At 36.1% G+C, this 18,322-nt stretch overlaps 1 protein-coding gene across 2 annotated transcripts; it reads left to right on the top strand.

Moving 5' to 3' along the window:
• The first annotated feature begins 947 nt into the window (after window positions 1-947).
• LOC135582744 (uncharacterized) lies at window positions 948-17,334 on the top strand. 2 transcript variants are annotated; one of them, XM_065126185.1, is made up of 15 exons: window positions 948-1,765; window positions 4,419-4,861; window positions 7,791-7,990; window positions 8,189-8,350; window positions 10,615-10,929; window positions 14,001-14,159; window positions 14,243-14,392; window positions 14,520-14,717; window positions 14,895-15,077; window positions 15,193-15,381; window positions 15,475-15,573; window positions 15,770-15,907; window positions 16,003-16,038; window positions 16,129-16,803; window positions 16,885-17,334. In XM_065126185.1, the coding sequence occupies exons 1-14, from the start codon at window positions 1,432-1,434 to the stop codon at window positions 16,430-16,432; spliced, it is 2,910 nt and encodes a 969-aa protein (XP_064982257.1). In that variant the 5' UTR covers window positions 948-1,431; the 3' UTR covers window positions 16,433-16,803; window positions 16,885-17,334. The 2 variants fall into 2 exon arrangements, with proteins under 2 accessions (XP_064982257.1, XP_064982258.1); XM_065126186.1 differs by lacking the exons at window positions 16,129-16,803; window positions 16,885-17,334 and having other exon boundaries at window positions 953-1,765; window positions 15,774-15,907.
• Window positions 17,335-18,322: the final 988 nt, after the last annotated feature.

Raw genomic sequence — 18,322 nt, 5'->3', positions numbered from 1 at the left:
ATAAAATGTTAGTAGTCATGTTTCTCTAATTGCTGAGGTTATCAGTCGTATTATTATAGATAATAAGGTTATATATGATTGCAGTTTTCCTGATTTCTATAGATCCCTTTGGATAGGGATGATCAAACTAAGAGAGTGATCGCCTCTGGCTTATGGTTTACTTATCCAAGATCAATCCTATTCATAAAGATAATTTTATTAGACCCTTCACTATTAAGAAAATTAAAAAAAATTAAAATATACAAATAAGGTTAAAAGTCTGGTGTTGATGATTTTGAGTTTTGCAGAACTCATTGGCACATAATTGAATTGTTGACTCCTTCCTATTTGTTATGAAGAATTTTCATAATTTAATGTGTGAAAACAAATCTTCATTGTTTTTATCCTCAAATGTAAACTTTCTATAGAGAATAAGGTGTATTTTGGAGGATTTTGTTATGCAGTATTTGTTATAGAATTTAAGCTAAAGTCTTAGGTTGAACCTTTGCTTCAATCGATCATAACTAAAGAGAAATCAGCTTTTATTCTCAAAGACTTATTTTATTAAGAATTTGTTAGGGGACAAAGGTGATATTCATAAGTTGTTGCACCTACTTGTCAAAGACTTACATATTACCTAAAAATGCCTTGTCTTGCAAAATCAAAGCATTAAGAGCTTTTTGAACTATGAATATACTATTTAGAACAAGTCTGCTGGTGAGTTCAGTTCTCTTTGGAACATTCAATTTTCTAAACGGGATAATTAGAGTTTGAATTTTTTCTTGAATGTTGTTGGACAACTTGGAACGGCCTATCTATCTATATATGATGTTCATTGGGGATGGAAACTCTACTCATATATGGGAGGACAGTTGGTTTTTGACATCCCATTATGTTAAAACCAACTTTCATCTATTATCTTGTAGATGGCATTTTCCTGGGGAGGGAAAAGATGGCATTTTTGGGGAGAATGACGATGCTTGTGGAGGACGGATGCGATGAGGTTTCGAGACGGAACAAGTAGCATCGCTTGCCTGTGGTGGTGTTCCAGGGCTGAGATGTCGGGACGAAGCGACGATGACGCACACTGCCTCGCGGGTTCCTGTAGCTTTTTGTGGAAAACCGTCATGGGAGGGCTTCCGCGACAGGTGGCAGCGCTGGTGTGTTGCGTCAAGTCATGAGAGCGGGAATTAACGGCCCAATAGGCTCGGGTTCGATGAATCTGAACCCGGTTGGACCACGACAAGTCATATTCTTCTTATAAGCAATGCTCGATTCCCCCTCGTCGTTTCCCGTGGAATTCTTTTTAAGCGCCTCTCCTCCCTCGTAAATCGGCGCCTCGCCTTGCGCTCGTCGGCCGTACCATCGCTGCTCCTCCCCCGCGCACTCGTCCTCTTGAACCCTAACTTAAATTCCCCTCCCTTCGATCGCCTGCGAGCGGCCTCCTTCCGGATGGCGTCCTCTTCCTCCTCTGGGAGCGACCGGGACGACGCCTTTGACGCGGACATGGAGGCACTGCGCAGGGCCTGCATGCTCACCGGCGCTGACCCCTCCAACGTAGGCGGTGCTGGATCCGATTCCGAATCAGAATCCGGACCGGAGAGCGGCGGGACCGACGATGCCGGCCTCCTCCTTCGCCTGCGGGAGCGGTTCTCTTCGCCCTCCCCGGCTCTGAATTCCTTGCCTTCTAACAAGCCCTCGAGTAATCTCCCGCAGGAGTCTAATTGTGAGGATGATTTCGAAACCCTTCGTGCAGTCCAGAAGAGGTTTAAGCAGTTCGAGAGCGGTACGCTTCCTGCCCTTCTGATCGTTTGTGGCTGGATTGCTTGTGTTCTATCTTTGAAGTCTTGAATATTTGATACTTGAATGAATGCGTTGGTGCATAGCTGAGCTTTTTTTTAATCTGATTATTATAGTAGGGTTTTTTTTTAACAAATTTTACATGCGTTTGCCCGATGGCACAATATAATATGTAGATTTTCTACGAGTAAGGACAAGTATTAAGGAGAACGGGGATTGGAATCCACCCCATCAAATGAATGCTTTTAGTATGAGAACCAAATGAACTACTGACAATTATTCTTTTGTTAATTTCAGTACAACTCTGACCAATTAGACTAAACAAATGTATTATGATGAATTTTAAGATAGATGTATCTTTCAACATTTTACACGATAGAATTATTCAAAGGAATGCTAACTTCCTGTTAGGGGTGTAAAATGATATGAAATGGGCCGAATTCAGCATTGATCTTTCTGATTGGTAATTGGATTTGCTGGATTGAAAATACAATTCCTAATTTTTTTTTCTTGAGTTTTCATTTTGCTAGCTAATTGGTGCTATTCTCAGTTTTCATCCTCTCTTTAGAAGCCCAAATGTCTATGCTTGATCCTTAATAATTCTATTGCAATCATTGCTTCTTTATTGAAGTAGCTGCAAATTTTGTTCAATTTGAGCCAACATGGATGGGTCTTTTTATAATTCTGGAGTAACTAGATTCAAGAAGATCCATCTTCTTTCATCTATCGACCCTTTGTGACACCCTAAGGTTAGTCCCACATCGGAAGCAAGTGCTTAATCGGTCTACTATCGTTAATTTGGGTTTAGGTATTTTGGACCAGTAATTCGGTCTCAACAGGTTAATGGGTCAGAACCTATCTGATCAGGACTTAACAAATGGTATTAGAGGTGACTTAGTATTTAGTATAGTGAGGGCCCCAAGTAGGAAAGTCCTATCCATAGACAAGGTTAGAGGATATTTTATAATGCGGAGCCACCAAATTTAGTTCCACATCTTAAGTTGATGAAGAATTGGATAGACTTATTGTGGGTTTCATTTGATTATGGACAGCTGGTCCTCGACGAGAATAGATTGGAATGCCCCCAATTTAATCCCACATCTTAAGTTGATGAATTGAATGGATTAATAAGGGTTTGATTCTGGGCTTGTAATGCGCTAATTTAGTCCCACATCTTAAGTTGATGAAGAATTGAATGGACTTATATGGGTTTTATTTGATTACTAACAGCTGGTCCTCGATGAGGATGGATTGTAATGCCCCAATTTAATCCCATATTAAGTTGATGAAGAATTGAATGGATTTATAAGGGTTTGATTCTGAACTTGTAATGCCCTAATTTAGTCCCACATCTTAAGTGGGTGAAGAATTGAATGGATCTATAAGGGTTTAATAAATGTACTGACACCCTTGATCATATACCTTCCAGGGTACTAGATAGGTAGGCCTTATTGTTTTCTACTCTCTTCTAGGTGTTTATGATTTATTTAGATTTGTTAATGCCTGGTTCATTAAAATGAAAAAAAGAGCTTGATGAAAAATAAACCTTGTTTTGAATGAAATGATTCTCTTGAGCTGTTTGGACACTGACCTAGCAGACACTTGGCTGTAATAAATGTACTGACACACTTGGCTGTTTGGACACTTATAGAATTGAATGGATCTATAAGGGTTTAATAAATGTACTGACACCCTTGATCATATACCTTCCAGGGTACTAGATAGGTAGGCCTTATTGTTTTCTACTCTCTTCTAGGTGTTTATGATTTATTTAGATTTGTTAATGCCTGGTTCATTAAAATGAAAAAAAGAGCTTGATGAAAAATAAACCTTGTTTTGAATGAAATGATTCTCTTGAGCTGTTTGGACACTGACCTAGCAGACACTTGGCTGTAAACTCTGCAACTTAGACCATCAATTAAAAAAAAAAAAACTTCAATCTGATTCAACATAATTCAGGAGGATATCAGTTAGTGCAAACTCTGATAAATTAGAAGCATCTGACACTGGACATGTTCCGCATATGACACTACATGATGCGGCACATATGTTTGGCATCATATTGTCAAAACTTTAATCCCTCTGGTAACAAACTGTTTCTCATTATCAAGAAAATAACTCATTGCCAACTGTCTTGAGGACAAGAGATGCCAACTGTCTTGAGGACAAGAGATGGGAAATTAACTATTTGGTTATTAGCTTATGATTGCGGTCTCTTTGAAAATTCCTGGTGTCACCAATCAGTTCCGCTCGTACTTATATAAGATTTAGTTACATCGAACAAATAAAATAATGTTGGTTATGAGGCAGTCATTTCCAAGCTACTATTAAAGAACAAGTTTTGTTAGATTGATTACAAAACAGGTGGCTCGAACTCCACCTGAAGTGGAAAACTTTCTTATTGATCCTTCTTATTGTTTTTTCTAATTTTCTTCTGTTATGTTCTTCTTTTCTTGTCTCTCTTGGCTTGATAATCAATTTTCCACTTTATGGTTGTTAGCGTTGATAGTTTTTTTTTCGTTCTTGTTAGACATGTCATTAATTCTTCCTTTAGATCTTTCCAGGCTTCCATACAATATGTTAAGAGATCTTTACATGTTTTATACTGGAGTCACTGTTATTTTTATTTGTTCTTGCAGATTCTCTGAGGAAGAAGCCTGGAAAACTTCTAGAAGAACCTGAGATAGCTGTTGGTATTGATGTGTGTGGGCCTGAAACTCCTAATAGATCCACAGAATTGAGCAAAGAGCTTGGCTACAGTTATAATGAATCACACACCCTAGACAATGAAGAATGCAATTCAATTGTTAGGGATTTGATGCCTCCTAAGTTCCCAAAGTCTGCTCAGAATTTTGTTGATGCTCTCAAGAAGAACAGGTCATGTCAGAAACTTATTAGGAGGAAGCTGATAGAAATCGAAGCAAAGATTGAAAAAAATAAAGAACTGAAAGAACGTATCAAATGTCTTATGAACTTTCAGGTTGCCTGCAAAAGGAAAGTGATGAATGTTTTATGTCAAAGGAAGGACCCTCGTGTTAAGTTAATATCTGTGAAGAAACCTACATCTGAAAATTCTTCAAAGGTATAGAGATTCTTATATTTGATACTTCAACTCTCTGTTTTGAAACAAATTGAAAATTACTTAGACTTGTGTACATATATGTACATGTTTGGTTTATATATTCCTCATGTATTATATCTATAACATGTGCCTATGTACACTCTTAGATTTTATATGGGACCTTACAGTGCACATCTGCATATACAGAGTTATGCCTATCTGTTTAGGGTCATTCAAAAAGCTCTGTTTTCATGAAGAGTTTGTATTCAAGCTCAGGCCCAGCTCAGGCTAGGCCCATTGAAAAGATTAAAGAGGCAAATTTGAACGAGAATTATATATTTGTATGGTTAACGAGCCAATTTACACAAGCCCATGATTACTTGGTCTCACTCAAGTTGGCCTTGATCCAACAATATTTGTATCTCATGTATATGGGATCTAACTATGGCTGCTTCTTAGGGCTCATGACTTAGTTCTACTTCAATTTTGCTTGATGAGTTTGATTCAATGATTAGAATTTCCCCTCAGACCAGTATAAAATGATGAACTTTAAGACATTTGCTGTCTTCTATTTCTGAGGAGTGCTTGTGGTGGCTCTAATGGCTCTCTTCTTCCAATGTGGGAGAGTAAGTTGGCTTATTGTGCACTCCACCAGTAAGACCTCTTGACCATCATCTTCAAGCCCCCTTCCTTGGACACTGGTATAATTGTAGCTCTAACCTCGATTGCAATGTCATCTGACCTTAAAACAACATTGTCACCATGGATGATTGGTCCTTCCTTCCCTCCTTTTGCTATCCTGATCCTTGCTTTCTTGATCTAAGTTTTGGTCCTCTTTAAATGAAAGCTGCTCTGTTCCTTTGCAACGGTGCTTGCCAATGAAAGGAAAGCTGTTTAATATACTTTCTCTATTTTTCTTTCATCATGCTAAGAAGGATATGTGTGTTTCTGCATGAATGATTACTGTTGAGTACATCTTGAACTTGAGTTGTGAATCTTTGATGATTTTGGTTGATCATAATTATCTGTGATATATATTTGGATTATGCTTTACTTTGCTCATTGTTTGGCTCGTTTACACCCTATATGTTCATGTACAAGCACATGGAAACACACTTTTATTTTTCAGATTTATCTCTCCTTTTTAAGCATTACATAACATGCACACTAGACTCTTACAATGGGACTTGAACCCCTGATCTATTGAACTGTGCAAACGCTTTGAACACTTGGATGTCTCCTCACTGACAATGAAACATTTATGGGCCCGAATTCCAATGTATGCACATTAAAACCAAAGTAATCATGCAAAGCAGAGATCTAATCTACTATTGGCTGTTTTAGTGTGATAGGAATGAACAAGCACACTTCATGTTCATTTGCAATATTTATGGTTATTTGCTTCACAAAGAAGTTATATGGTGGTTATAACCGATGTACATGCAAGGCAGATATCTAATCTACTATTGGCTGTTTTAATGAGATAGGAGTGAACAAGCATACTTCATGTTCATTTGCAATATTTATGGTTATTTGCTTCACAAAGAAGTTATATGGTGGTTATAACTGATGTACATATCCGTAAAAAACCTCAATATATATAATTCAGTTGAGTGAAAGACATGATCATCAGTGTGAAATTCTAATATGTATGAGTTGGTAAATGTTAGAGTTAAATATAGAGTCTTTTGTTATAGAGCTTCATAAATATTTTGGCATAATTGCATGTATCTTCTTCTTTTGTACCGGTTCAAGTTCTGGTGCGTGCATGTTCAAGAGGTTGTGTTAACTAGCTGACAGCATAAGCTTTGGCATATCTTTTATGAAAATGGATCTCTTCTGATTTTGGCTAAATCATCATTCAGAATGTGAGGTATCTTCATCCATATTTCTGAAAATCAATGTAATTTATGCTTAGAAGGTCAACAACAAAAGCTTATATATATATTTTTTCACAGAAAGGGAATATATTGAGATATAGAGAGGAGGACCTGCACATGTTTTTCTGACTAACACATGAAATCTTCAAAATGTTTGTTACATAGTTCAAGGAGATTTGCGTTTTTTAGTACCCAAAGCCATTTGTTGGTTTACAGTTTTATATGTGGGCTGCCATTGGCATTGTTGGTTATGTAGATTGTTAAAAAGTTGACCAGTGCATTATAAGTTTGTGATTTCAATTTTAGATGACTGTTTCTTACTTATGCTGTCTGTTTAAATCTGCGTAGGTGCAGAATTTGCATAATAGGAGAAGTATGATAAAAACATTGCTTAGAATAGTTACTGGTAGGTATTTAAGTACCAGCTGGACTGGTATGCCTTGAATGGTAGTCACCAGTCCAACTAAGTATCTATATTGAAATATATATCAATCTGAAATCTGTTTAAATTCTTGGTTACTGGTAACTTATATATATGAGTGCATTTCTATGATTATTTTTGGGACCTCTTCCATTAAGATTAAAATGATGTATCCTTTTTTTTTTTATGAAATGAAAAGTGTCCTTTCAGAAATTAATAAGCATTTTCTTTTTGTAAATAAAAAAATTTCTGAGGAACACTATGGTTATGATTATTGCTTTTTGTGTGCTGTCACAAATGAATGAAAAAAAAATGCTTGAAACCTTAAGCAGAGATTAGACAGAACTGGACTGTATTGTCATTAATTATCCTGCATATATCTTGTTTTATCTTATATTGATTTCTTATTTATAAAACATAAATTACCACAACTTCCATGAAGTTGTGGTATAGGTGCTACTGTAATAAATTTCTGATGTACTGGTTTATGCACCATTGTGTTTTATCCATGTGAATGTTTATTTGGTCAATCTTCATGCAGTCAGTTCTTTCTCTGGTTACTAGTCTTTTCTTTTACATCATTATTGGTTTTGTAGAATTTAATAGAACCCAATGCCCATTAGCTAAGAGAGCATTTGGCTATTTGCAGACTACTTTGAAGAAGCTTCCTGCCTTACATTTTGGTCCAGGTGAAAACTCTCATATTTTAAGATGTAGAATGGTACTTGAAAGATTCCCTGTCTCACTATGTAAGCAACCATGGTCAAAGATTGAGAAAGAAAATCTTGCAAAGGGAATAAAGCAACAGTACCAAGAGATGTTGATTTTGAACTCGATGAATATGGAAAGGTATGTATTTGCTTTGTGGAAGTCTTTCTTCCTATTTTCGTTATATGCTTTATGCTTTGGTGATTTCCAAGCTACAAGAAGGCTTTTAACCAAAGTATTATGCTGGTTAAAAGTTTACTGATAAATTTTCATCTGAATAACTTTATTTTTTAAGGCTTATTTTACCTGATTTTTTTTTTATTCTTATGCCACATGCAGTGATGAAGAGGGTATTACAGACTCAAGCATAATGTCTGCAACAACATTAAGTGATCTTGAGTTCACGCCTGAAAAAATTCGATCTTTCATGCCTTTGGTAAATTGGAATCGGCTGGCTTCCATGTATGTCATGGGCCGTTCTGGTACAGAATGTGAAGCAAGGTAAAGTTTTATTTAAATGTGTTTTATAATATCACTTATACATATTAATTTTTATCCTTTTGTTATGCCAATCATAATTTACCTTTCTGTTGATTAGTGTTTCTGCGTCCTTCTAGGTTATTTGTTTGTTACTTGTACAATTTGCTAATCTTATTTAGACAACTTAATAGCTTCAAACTATGGAATCAAATTTTGATTGTATCAGTTGGTGCAGACCAATATTTTCTGGTTCGCTTAAGAACAGGACCAGACCGGACATGAATAGCACAGCTTAGGATACCATCCATTATATTGGTATCGTATCAGCCAGTTCTTGATAAAGGTTGCACTCCTTGCTTTGAACATTGTTTTTCTTCACACTGCATAGGGCAGTCTGACTTGAAAATATTTACCATAGTTGATTTTTCCATTCTATTTCATTCCCTTGCCTCAACACATTCCACTATCAAACTCAAGTAGAAATGTGACTGACAACTACCTGCATTAATTTACTTAAAGTTGTAATTCCTTTACATCTACTTATTGATGGTATTTAACCACCAAGACTGTATCAATAAGCTTCTTGTATTAATTTATTTGATATCTGACATGATTTTTTCGGAAACAGGTAAAGAAACTAAGGTCAATATTTAAAAATTGAACATATATATAAGAATTGTTGTACCATCCAAAATGGTGTGAAATGGGCAGTACGTAGCGGTCCGGGCTTGGGCTGGTATACAGACCACCCCCATTTTTGACAATATTGTCCAATTCGACAAAAATAAAAAATTGAAAATAGCAGTGGGGCTCGTCCAACTCGATATTAAGAAAAGGAAAAACCTAAAATAGGAATCACAAGCTCTCTTCTCACGGTTAAGCTGCTGTCACCATTGCTATCACTATTTCATGGCGTCGTTGCTGCCGCTGCTATTTCTCAATGCTGTTGCTTCATGATGCCGATGCCGATGCCACCGCCATTGCTTCGCGATGCCGTGATCACAGTGTTCCTCCTTCCTAGGTACACTCCCACCTCTGCTGCTCCTCTTCTATCTTTTTCTTCCTTTGCCTCCTCCACTGCTTCTTCCTTCTTCTTCCTCCTCCACCGCTTCCTCCTCTTCCTCGAGGCGAGGGGAAGGTGGCATGGACAACAAATGCTGGTATGATCACAGTGCAAATGAGCAACAACCTCCTAGCTCCCCTTCCTCCTTCGATCTTTCCACCTCATTTTATTCTCCTTCTCTGAAATTGGCTCATGGCTACAATTCCATCAATATTGATTGATAAAATTAGATTTCAGAATTGGATGGAATCAACTTTGAATCATCAGAATGGGCTGATTTTTTCCTCAAAAATTGGCTAATGCCTGCAAATTCTGATTAACTCCAACCATTTTTCAGTGATTTGGTATTATACTGAGAATTAGGATTCTTTGACTTGGTGTAGCTTATCCCAGTCCAATTGGCTTAGTCTGGATTGAAATTGATTTGCTTTGTAATTTATTGGAAAGCTTGAACATCTAAGTTGGCGGAGAGGGTTAATCGCCATCCTTGAGTTCATTTCCTATTTGTGCTCTTTCTTCCGTATGCATGTCTAACTTAAGACAGTCTAAGTGTTATGCAATCAAGTACAACACTGGCCTGAACTTGAAATTAGATGAAGGTCTGATACATGAATAATTATTTTCCCCGTGTAACATTGTTCAATGGATTGTTATGACAGTAGATTAGTCTTTCTTTTTTCAAAGAATTTTACTTGCAGCAATCCTTATTACTTGTTACAAAAATTTATCCACTAAATGGTATTGACATTTTGTTGAATATTGATTTATGTGATGTTGGTTTTGGATCATGACGACATTGTTCACTAGTATATCAAGTTAGTTTAATTACAATTAGTGAAGGGCCAATCTTTGTAAAAGTCAGATGCATGTGTATCAATTTGGCCCTCATGACATTGTAAATAAGGTGGACTTGGGTTCCATAGCCGGGAATTGACACTATAAATTTTGAGACAGATTCATTATTGCTATGATTTTGGATTAGTGGGTTGTAATGGTTGCTAAATGAAGCTAAGTAGACCCAAGAATTCTTTTACCGGACTTCATTGTACATCATGTTTGAATCTGAAACTCTTTGATCTGTAGCTGATCGACCATTCCAATTCATAGTTTTTTATGGTGACGTCTTTATTTTTGGGTGCCTGTTTTATTTCTCAGAATTGCCTCGTCATTCTCAAGAGTGAAGGCACTTTAATCTTTCTCATTCATTTTATCTTTTCCTTAGGTGGTTAAACTGTGAAGATCCGATGATTAATCACAGTCCTTGGACAGTAATGGAGGATAAGAAGCTTTTGTTTATTGTTCAACAAAGGGGCATTTACAATTGGATAGATATTTCAATTCTATTGGGCACACACAGAACACCATTTCAATGTTTATTACGTTATCAACGGAGTCTAAATCCTCATATTCTGAAAAAGGAGTGGACAGAAGAAGATGATGTGAAGCTTTCTGCGGCTGTCGAGAACTATGGTGATAATAAGTGGCAGTTCATAGCTTCTTGTCTAGAAGGCCGTACAGGTCCTCAGTGTTCTAATAGGTAAAGTCAAAATTTTCGTTTAAAATTTTTCTAAATCTCTTATTCTTTTTTAGTTTTGCTTATAGGAGAACCATAAACTACTATTTGATCATTCTTAAATTTGTTTTTTTTATGTATTATTTATTATGCACCGGATTTTTTTAGCAATTTGTCCTAAGTTTTTGCGTTTAATTGATGCTCTTTTGTTGATTATTTGGATAGCTAGTTAACTTGTTAGAGAAACAATGTCTTGTAGACCGTTAACAAATGACATTTACAAACTTGTTGATCCAAAAACATTAGCCTAGGAGCCTAAGACGATAAGTGAAATATTATATTCTCAAAGTATTTTAATATATGCATATAGAGGAAACATTAAGAAATATTAATGGCATAGGTATGCTGTATTTGATCAGTAATATAAAGCTATCAAAGCAGGTGAACTTTTTGTATATTAATCTAATATCATCTGTTTCAAGTTTCACCCATTTAATGACTAGTGAAGTAGTCTAGTTTGTACTTTCATGTATCAATGCTTTTTATACTGTTATTTTGTGTTAATTTGGTGGACACACAAAATATATCTGAATATTTTTTATTTAACATAGTAGATCATATATTATTGAGTTGATCACTAGTTTGGAGCCTCTGTGAATGATTTTTATATGGTAGGATTGAGACCTCAATTCTCCCGATAGTACTCCAGATTAATTCTATAATATAACATAAGTTGAATAAATTCTGATAATCTGATGTTAAATATGATCTACTATGTATTAGTTGAGCGGAAGATCTTTAAGATAAGTATACACAATATCAGCATAAACAAGGTAATAGTATCTGTCAGTCTGGCAATTCCATCTTATGATTCATGCCTTGCATATGCAATGACAAAGTTGTTTTTTTTCTTGCAGTTGCTGATACTTGATAGCATACTAACAGTTTGTATTCTAAGAATGCTGCTTCCTGTAAGAGGATGGTATATGCATTAAATACTTATTTACTGGATTGCTGCAACAGCTCCTATATCCACTAGGAGGGTTACTAGCATGGTTCACCTTATCAGTCTGTATCGGTGTACTAATCAGCTGTCAGTACGGTACGTACCGAGCTATATCAAGCCATATTGAGTGTACCAACATATAGTACATGAGGGTGTACTGATGTACTACCCATACCAGTCTCCTGTTGGATTAGTGTATACCACCTGTACCAAGTGGTATGTCGCAGTACGGTGAACCTTGGTTACTAGTGCTTTGAGCATACTCTTGGTAGTTACAACTTACAATAATAACAACAACAAAGTCATAAGTCCCAACTATTTGGGGTTGACTATATGGATATTTTGCCTTGGTAGTTATGAAAATTGTTGTTGATCTAGATGGTTGACGTGGTTAGGTTAGGCACACTAAGTGCTTTTTTCTGTGCTGTTTGGCACTAATGCTTTTATTGGGGGCTGGTGATGATACAACTGGAATATGATTTTCCAGCAAGTGCAGTAGTGACAGAGTGGGTACCAAGAGTTTATAAGGATGCAACTATTGATAGAACAGTATGATATATGATTTAATTACCTGAATTTAACTTCTGTTTTGAATAGCATTAAAAGGAAAATGAATCAAATTGGAAATTTTACTGGAGTCTGCTGAAAGAACCTCTTATAAATGTATTGTTGTTTAAATAAAAACTGTGATAAAAAATCAAAATTTTTATTCATCATTCTGGAAATGTATGTTGTTTGGTTTTGGTAGAGTTCTTGTTATTAGTCTATTACTCAATCACTTTTACATGATAATTTTCTTTCTTGATGCCTCATAACATATGGGCTTGATTTTTTTAGAAGGAATAACCAGGTCAATCAAGCCTCCTCACTAAATCCTAGTGGTAATAGGTGTAGATTTTTTTTTATTTCTTTTTTTCTAATTTTGGATTTATCATAATTAGACAGTCCCATTAATCTGAATAAGAATTCAAAGAATTGACAACAAAACCACATACCAGCAGCTGGTTAATCCTGTACATTCTCTCCCTTTATTTGTTCCTCTTTTTAGATAGCAACATTTGATAACTCAGTTTTTGGAGCACGAGCAAATGAGGCTGTTGTGCCCACCACATCAACATTTTTGTCTTTGGTGTTTGAAGATAAACATGGAAAGCTGTGCATGACAGCTTTCTACTCTTCTTGAGGTTCAAGATTGATTTCATGGGGGCCAATGTGTTTGTTGTTGACAAGTTATGAATGATGAAGCCTATCATGATTTATTTTCCTACAATGACATCAGCATCTTTCCCCAAAATGTTCAAAAGGAAAGGTGTCGCAAAGTTAAAGAACATGAGTGAGGCAACATGGTCTGTGTCCACCTTGGAGACAACTTGGATTAGAGGGGTGTAAAAATGGAGCAACTGGAGCTTGCTTAACCCAGTCCTAATCAAGTTCAAAAGGAAGAGGGCAAATCAAGCTTCTTTACTTTAAATGGTCACTATTTTTGGTTGATCATTTGGGAAGTCTTGGGAGTCCAGTTTTGTCTATGTATTTCCTAATATGATTGTGATATAGGTTAGAAAAGATTTTTAAGAAGTCATATTAGGAGAGTCATAGAGGTCTCTTTTATTGATGGGATTTTGGAAGACACAAGTTTATCGTAAAAGGCAAGTTCCCCACAAGTTATCTAGCAGTTGTAAGCTCTTGAAGCAAGCTTGAGAACTTAATCAATATGCAATTAAAATAAGATCCATTTGAAGTATTTAACCTTTTCTTTATTATTTAACTTAATCTATTATTGATTTGGGAGATCTTTTCTCCTTGTATTATAGAGTAAACTACATGCATTATTTTTAGTCACTGAAAGAGAGATTTTTTTACTAGAACTTATTAAGAGGATTTCACTATTTGACTCAAGGGTTGGTGTTGTTTTCCTTTTCTTTATGATAACACCACTTCTCCATCTCAGCCACATTAACTTTTTGTAAAGATTATAATTGTTGTATACTTGTATACTCATCTGCAGACTTCAAATGGTTGAACACTACAGATTGTAGTTGGTGTCTTATTTTCATCTGTTTAAACAAAATTTATGATCACACTGTTGCAGGTGGAAAAAAACCCTTAACCCTGAGAGGAAGAAAGTAGGTAGGTGGTCTGTGGACGAGGATAAACAGCTAAAAGTAGCAGTTATGCTCTTTGGGGCCAAGAACTGGAACAAGATAGCTTGGTTTGCACCGGGTCGGACACAAGTCCAATGTCGAGAAAGGTAGCAGTGTTGTTGTTTTTACCTGCAGATAAGTATAATTTATTATGTCAAGGTGATTCCAAGTAGCTTTATTCTGGTGGCAGGTGGCTTAACTGTTTAGATCCAGCTTTAAATTTAAATCCATGGACTGCAGAAGAGGATGCCAAGTTGTTGGATGCAATAGCAGTTCATGGAAATTGTTGGTCTAAAATTGCTGCTTGCATACCTCCACGCACTGATAACCAATGCAGGAGGTATTGTCACCATCATTTATTGCTTAAAAGAGTTTTTATGTTTGGGCAGCCCATGGCTGTGATGTGTATCTTTAGTAATTAATTTACTTCTGAGTTTAAGATAATACTTCAAACTGTGGGTGTACAGGAGATGGAAGATTCTGCTTCCAGAAGAAGTGAAATTGCTTCAAGCTGTGGCACAGATAAAGAAGACTGCACTTATATCCAACTTTGTAGACCGAGAAAGTGAGCGACCAGCAATTGGTCCAAATGACTTTACATCAATCGTTAATTCTACTATATCTGAAAAAACTGATTATGTGGAAGCTAGGAAGAAAAAGCTAAGGTACTATTCTTTAGATATACATAAGTATTCTTTGAATTTTGTCGCCATTCCTTTGTGCTTAGTCCTTGATCATATATTATTAAGCCTTGATGATTTTGGGTAAATTCACCTTGAAGATCTTATTATCTGACTGAGTTCTCATTTTTAACCTTTTTTTTCTAATGCCCACCTTGACAGTGATCATCAGCCAAAGAAGTCCAAAGCTAAGTCCAGAAGAGTCATTAAAGAAAATTCAATGGAGGATCAGGATATAAATAATTTTACTGATACTGTTCCTGCTGACTTGGCTCATCTACCAAGCACAGAATCTAATTCCACTGAGCATCTTGGTATCTGCAGATCAGGGAATAAAAGATCAAGGTATTATCAATTAAGACACTGGACTCTATGGTCACAATTTGTATATGATTCCGTTTGTACTTATATATTATTCTAGATCCTCATCCTGTATTTATCTTTTGTTTATTTTATCAAGGTCTAGTGATAAAAGACCAAGAAAATCAAGAGTTAAATCCGGAAGTCATCTTAAAGAAAATTCAACAAAGGATTGCATGATAAATACTTCATCCGATATAGCTCCAGCCGGCATGTCACTTACAACTGCTGTAAACTCGGCTTCTACAGAAGGTGTGCGCATTGGCGGGACAACGGATATAACATTGAGGTTTGTGGATCAAAATACTGAACATCAGGTGGTGGAGTCAAATTATCATCCTTTAAGTTGTGGAATTTATATGTTACATTGTCCTTTTTACAGTGAAAATCAACAAAGTACTGACAGACATTTAGTACCGGATACAAGTGCTGACAATTCTGCTACAGAGAGCATCAGTTGCTGGAGTAAAAGAGCCAAAAGGTGACGAGGATAAAATATTTAGCAATAATTTCTGATGTAGCATCTTGTATAGTTTTAACTTTTAACTACATTAATTTTCCAAAAAAGGTCTCTGGCATAACTGAGTATTGCTCAACATCTTGAATGCTCTAGTATTAATGAAAAAGGGGTTCATTTCTGATTTTGAGTCATTTTGTTTTCAATGACTTGCAAAAAGGAAGCACGAACAATTAAAAAGTGGGGCATTAGAAACTACTGCTGGTGGAACTGTTGGTGACAGTCTACTGGTTTCTGAGACAGATTATTCTGCCATCATGACTAATCACAGTCAGAGGGCAAGAAATACCAAATCAAGGTAGTTTTCTCTAAGCATTCCTAGCTTTCTGTTTTTCATTGATAAATATTAAATTTAGCTTATCATCTTCTCGGCTATAACCTCCTAAAATGCAGAGGACCTGGAGCAAATGATCAAAGGGGGAATTCTTGGTAAGTAATCCTCAAATATCATTTTCTTCTCGGAAGATTGTTGTTAGATTGCCACTCAAATCTTTTTGGTGCATCAATTGTCTTGTCCAGTGAAAACGTAAGAAGAAAAAATAAGATGCAGTGCAAAGGAACTCCCAGAACTATGTATGTTGGTGATGTTGACGATTCATCTCTTCTCATGGCATTTAATAAGAAAGAAAAAAGAAAAGGAGAAAATATGGTGTTTGAAGAGAACACACAAGCTGCTGAGGATCCATTTAAGACGATAGCTATATGTTGTGGTGGTGGTGATGATGATGATGATGATTCATCTCTTCTTGCCACATTTTATAAGAAAGCAAAAAGAAAACAGAAATGTATAGTTACTAAAGAGAACACACAGGCTGCCAAATAAATTGCAGCAACCAAGTGAAAACACAGAGATGTTAGGACATTTTGAAAGAGATGAATGCAAGTATTCATTCAGCTGTGCATCCATTAATTGCTTAATAATATTTTATGGTCAGCCGAGGCAGCTTTGGTGAAGCCTGCTAGTCTTTGATAAGAGGAGTGTTTCTGTTTATAAATGAAATGGATAAGATGGCATTGGATGAAGTGCTAACTTTTTGCTGATGAGAATTGGTCCTAGATTATCTGCAATTTTGTACTGACATGATACCAGGATTAAATGATCTCGGCTACTTGACGATCATGCCCACCGTAGCAGAATCTTATTCAGTATCATCACAGAAATGACCAAGATTATTCTTTTCTGTGCCCTCTCAGGTATGGCAAACCTTAAGCCTTCTCCTTTGGCCCTTTGCATATAAATGATGCAAAGCTTCAGCCTAATCCATGTCATTGCAGGTCTACTGATATTAGTTGTGCTGTCTTAAACAAATGGGAAACCAGGTGGGAATTTCCCACTTGCCAGTTGAAATTGTCTAATCGGCTTTGGGCTTTGGATAGAAGATGATGCTTCCGTGAGTTTTATCTTCATTGGCTTCACGTTTATGAAGTGTATGCACCTCAAACAGGTAATTGTCGTGAGTTTCATGCAGCCAGGAACGTGACCCGCTGTGCATTGTCCTCAATTCGCTATTGTATAATACATTGGCGCAATGGAGATCAACTCAGAGAACGTTCGATCTCAAATTTTTTGTTCTACTAAGGATTTTTGTTTTCGACTTTCTTTAACCAATATTTATGTATGAAAAGCAAAACGAAGATGTTTGCATTAATTTTTTTCTGATTCTTTGTTGTACATTCGGTCATAATTGTCACTTCACAGTTAAGTTTTTAACTTTTTATTTGGTCTTTTGCGAAAGTTGTGCCTTTTACCCTTTTTTTTTTTATTACAGTGGTGTTTGTATGGGCATCTCAAGATTTTTTTCACATATTAGATTTACAGCTTATGGTTGCAAGTAGGAATTGAGTGGGATCAAAAGCTAAGAATTGGTCCAGTTACAAGTATAAAATACTGTTTGATTATTTTTAAATAATGTGTTACAAAAAGTAAGACTGATTCTAAGAATTGGTCCAGTTACAAGCATTTACTTGGAAACCGATTGAAACTATAATAAAAAGAAATGGTTACTCTATTATAACTCTTAAAACAACTCTAGCTATATATATATATATATATACACTTACCGTGGGACAATTTTATACATCAAGTAATTTTATGCGGCTGCTTCGTTAGTGCTCTAAGCTTGACACGTGCAGGATTCGGCATAGCGAGTCACTCTCGCTTCGCGTTAAGACTTGTGACGGGGAATCAGGGGCTAATTTTATGTTTGTAGTTAGATTATCTTAATTTTTAGATTTAAAAAAATTATATTAAGATCCTGAATATTTATTTTTATTTATTCAGATATCATCACTTTATTGATGAAAGATATAGCACGTCCATAAATAACACAAAAATTATATGTAAAAAAAAATTTAATATTAGTGACAAAAGTAAAAAAGTAATTTTAATGTTGGTGACAAATGGTGACGATATGAGTAGCTATTGTAGCGATGATCAGCGATAACAATATGATAGTCGATCTTACCAATGTCCATTCGAACAACAACAATGAGGAGAAAGATGAGGTAGTGGTGAGGCAACTGTGTCGATGGTGGAAGAGGAAGAGAGGGGAGGCGAGGCATCTACGTCGATGTCGTATCGCTCTGTCTCTTCTTCCTCTTCCAATGTCGCTCTGCATTTACATCGGTGCCAAAGGACGAAGAGAAAGTAGGTGAGGTCATCACCACGGTGTCGCGCTCAAATCCTCAGACGGTCTCTTCCAATGAGGTCATC

Source organism: Musa acuminata, chromosome BXJ2-9 (assembly GCF_036884655.1).
Source record: "Musa acuminata AAA Group cultivar baxijiao chromosome BXJ2-9, Cavendish_Baxijiao_AAA, whole genome shotgun sequence".
In the NCBI taxonomy this organism is placed as follows: domain Eukaryota; kingdom Viridiplantae; phylum Streptophyta; class Magnoliopsida; order Zingiberales; family Musaceae; genus Musa; species Musa acuminata.
This window is presented reverse-complemented; position numbering and strand designations above follow the sequence as displayed.

Excerpts from the sequence above, each read along its gene's own strand:
- LOC135582744 (XM_065126185.1), top strand. The coding sequence starts at position 1,432 with ATGGCGTCCTCTTCCTCCTCTGGGAGCGACCGGGACGACGCCTTTGAC. Across the intron at positions 14,393-14,519 it reads ACTGATAACCAATGCAGGAG|GAGATGGAAGATTCTGCTTC; the intron begins GTATTGTCACCA and ends GTGGGTGTACAG. Across the intron at positions 14,718-14,894 it reads GCTAGGAAGAAAAAGCTAAG|TGATCATCAGCCAAAGAAGT; the intron begins GTACTATTCTTT and ends CCACCTTGACAG.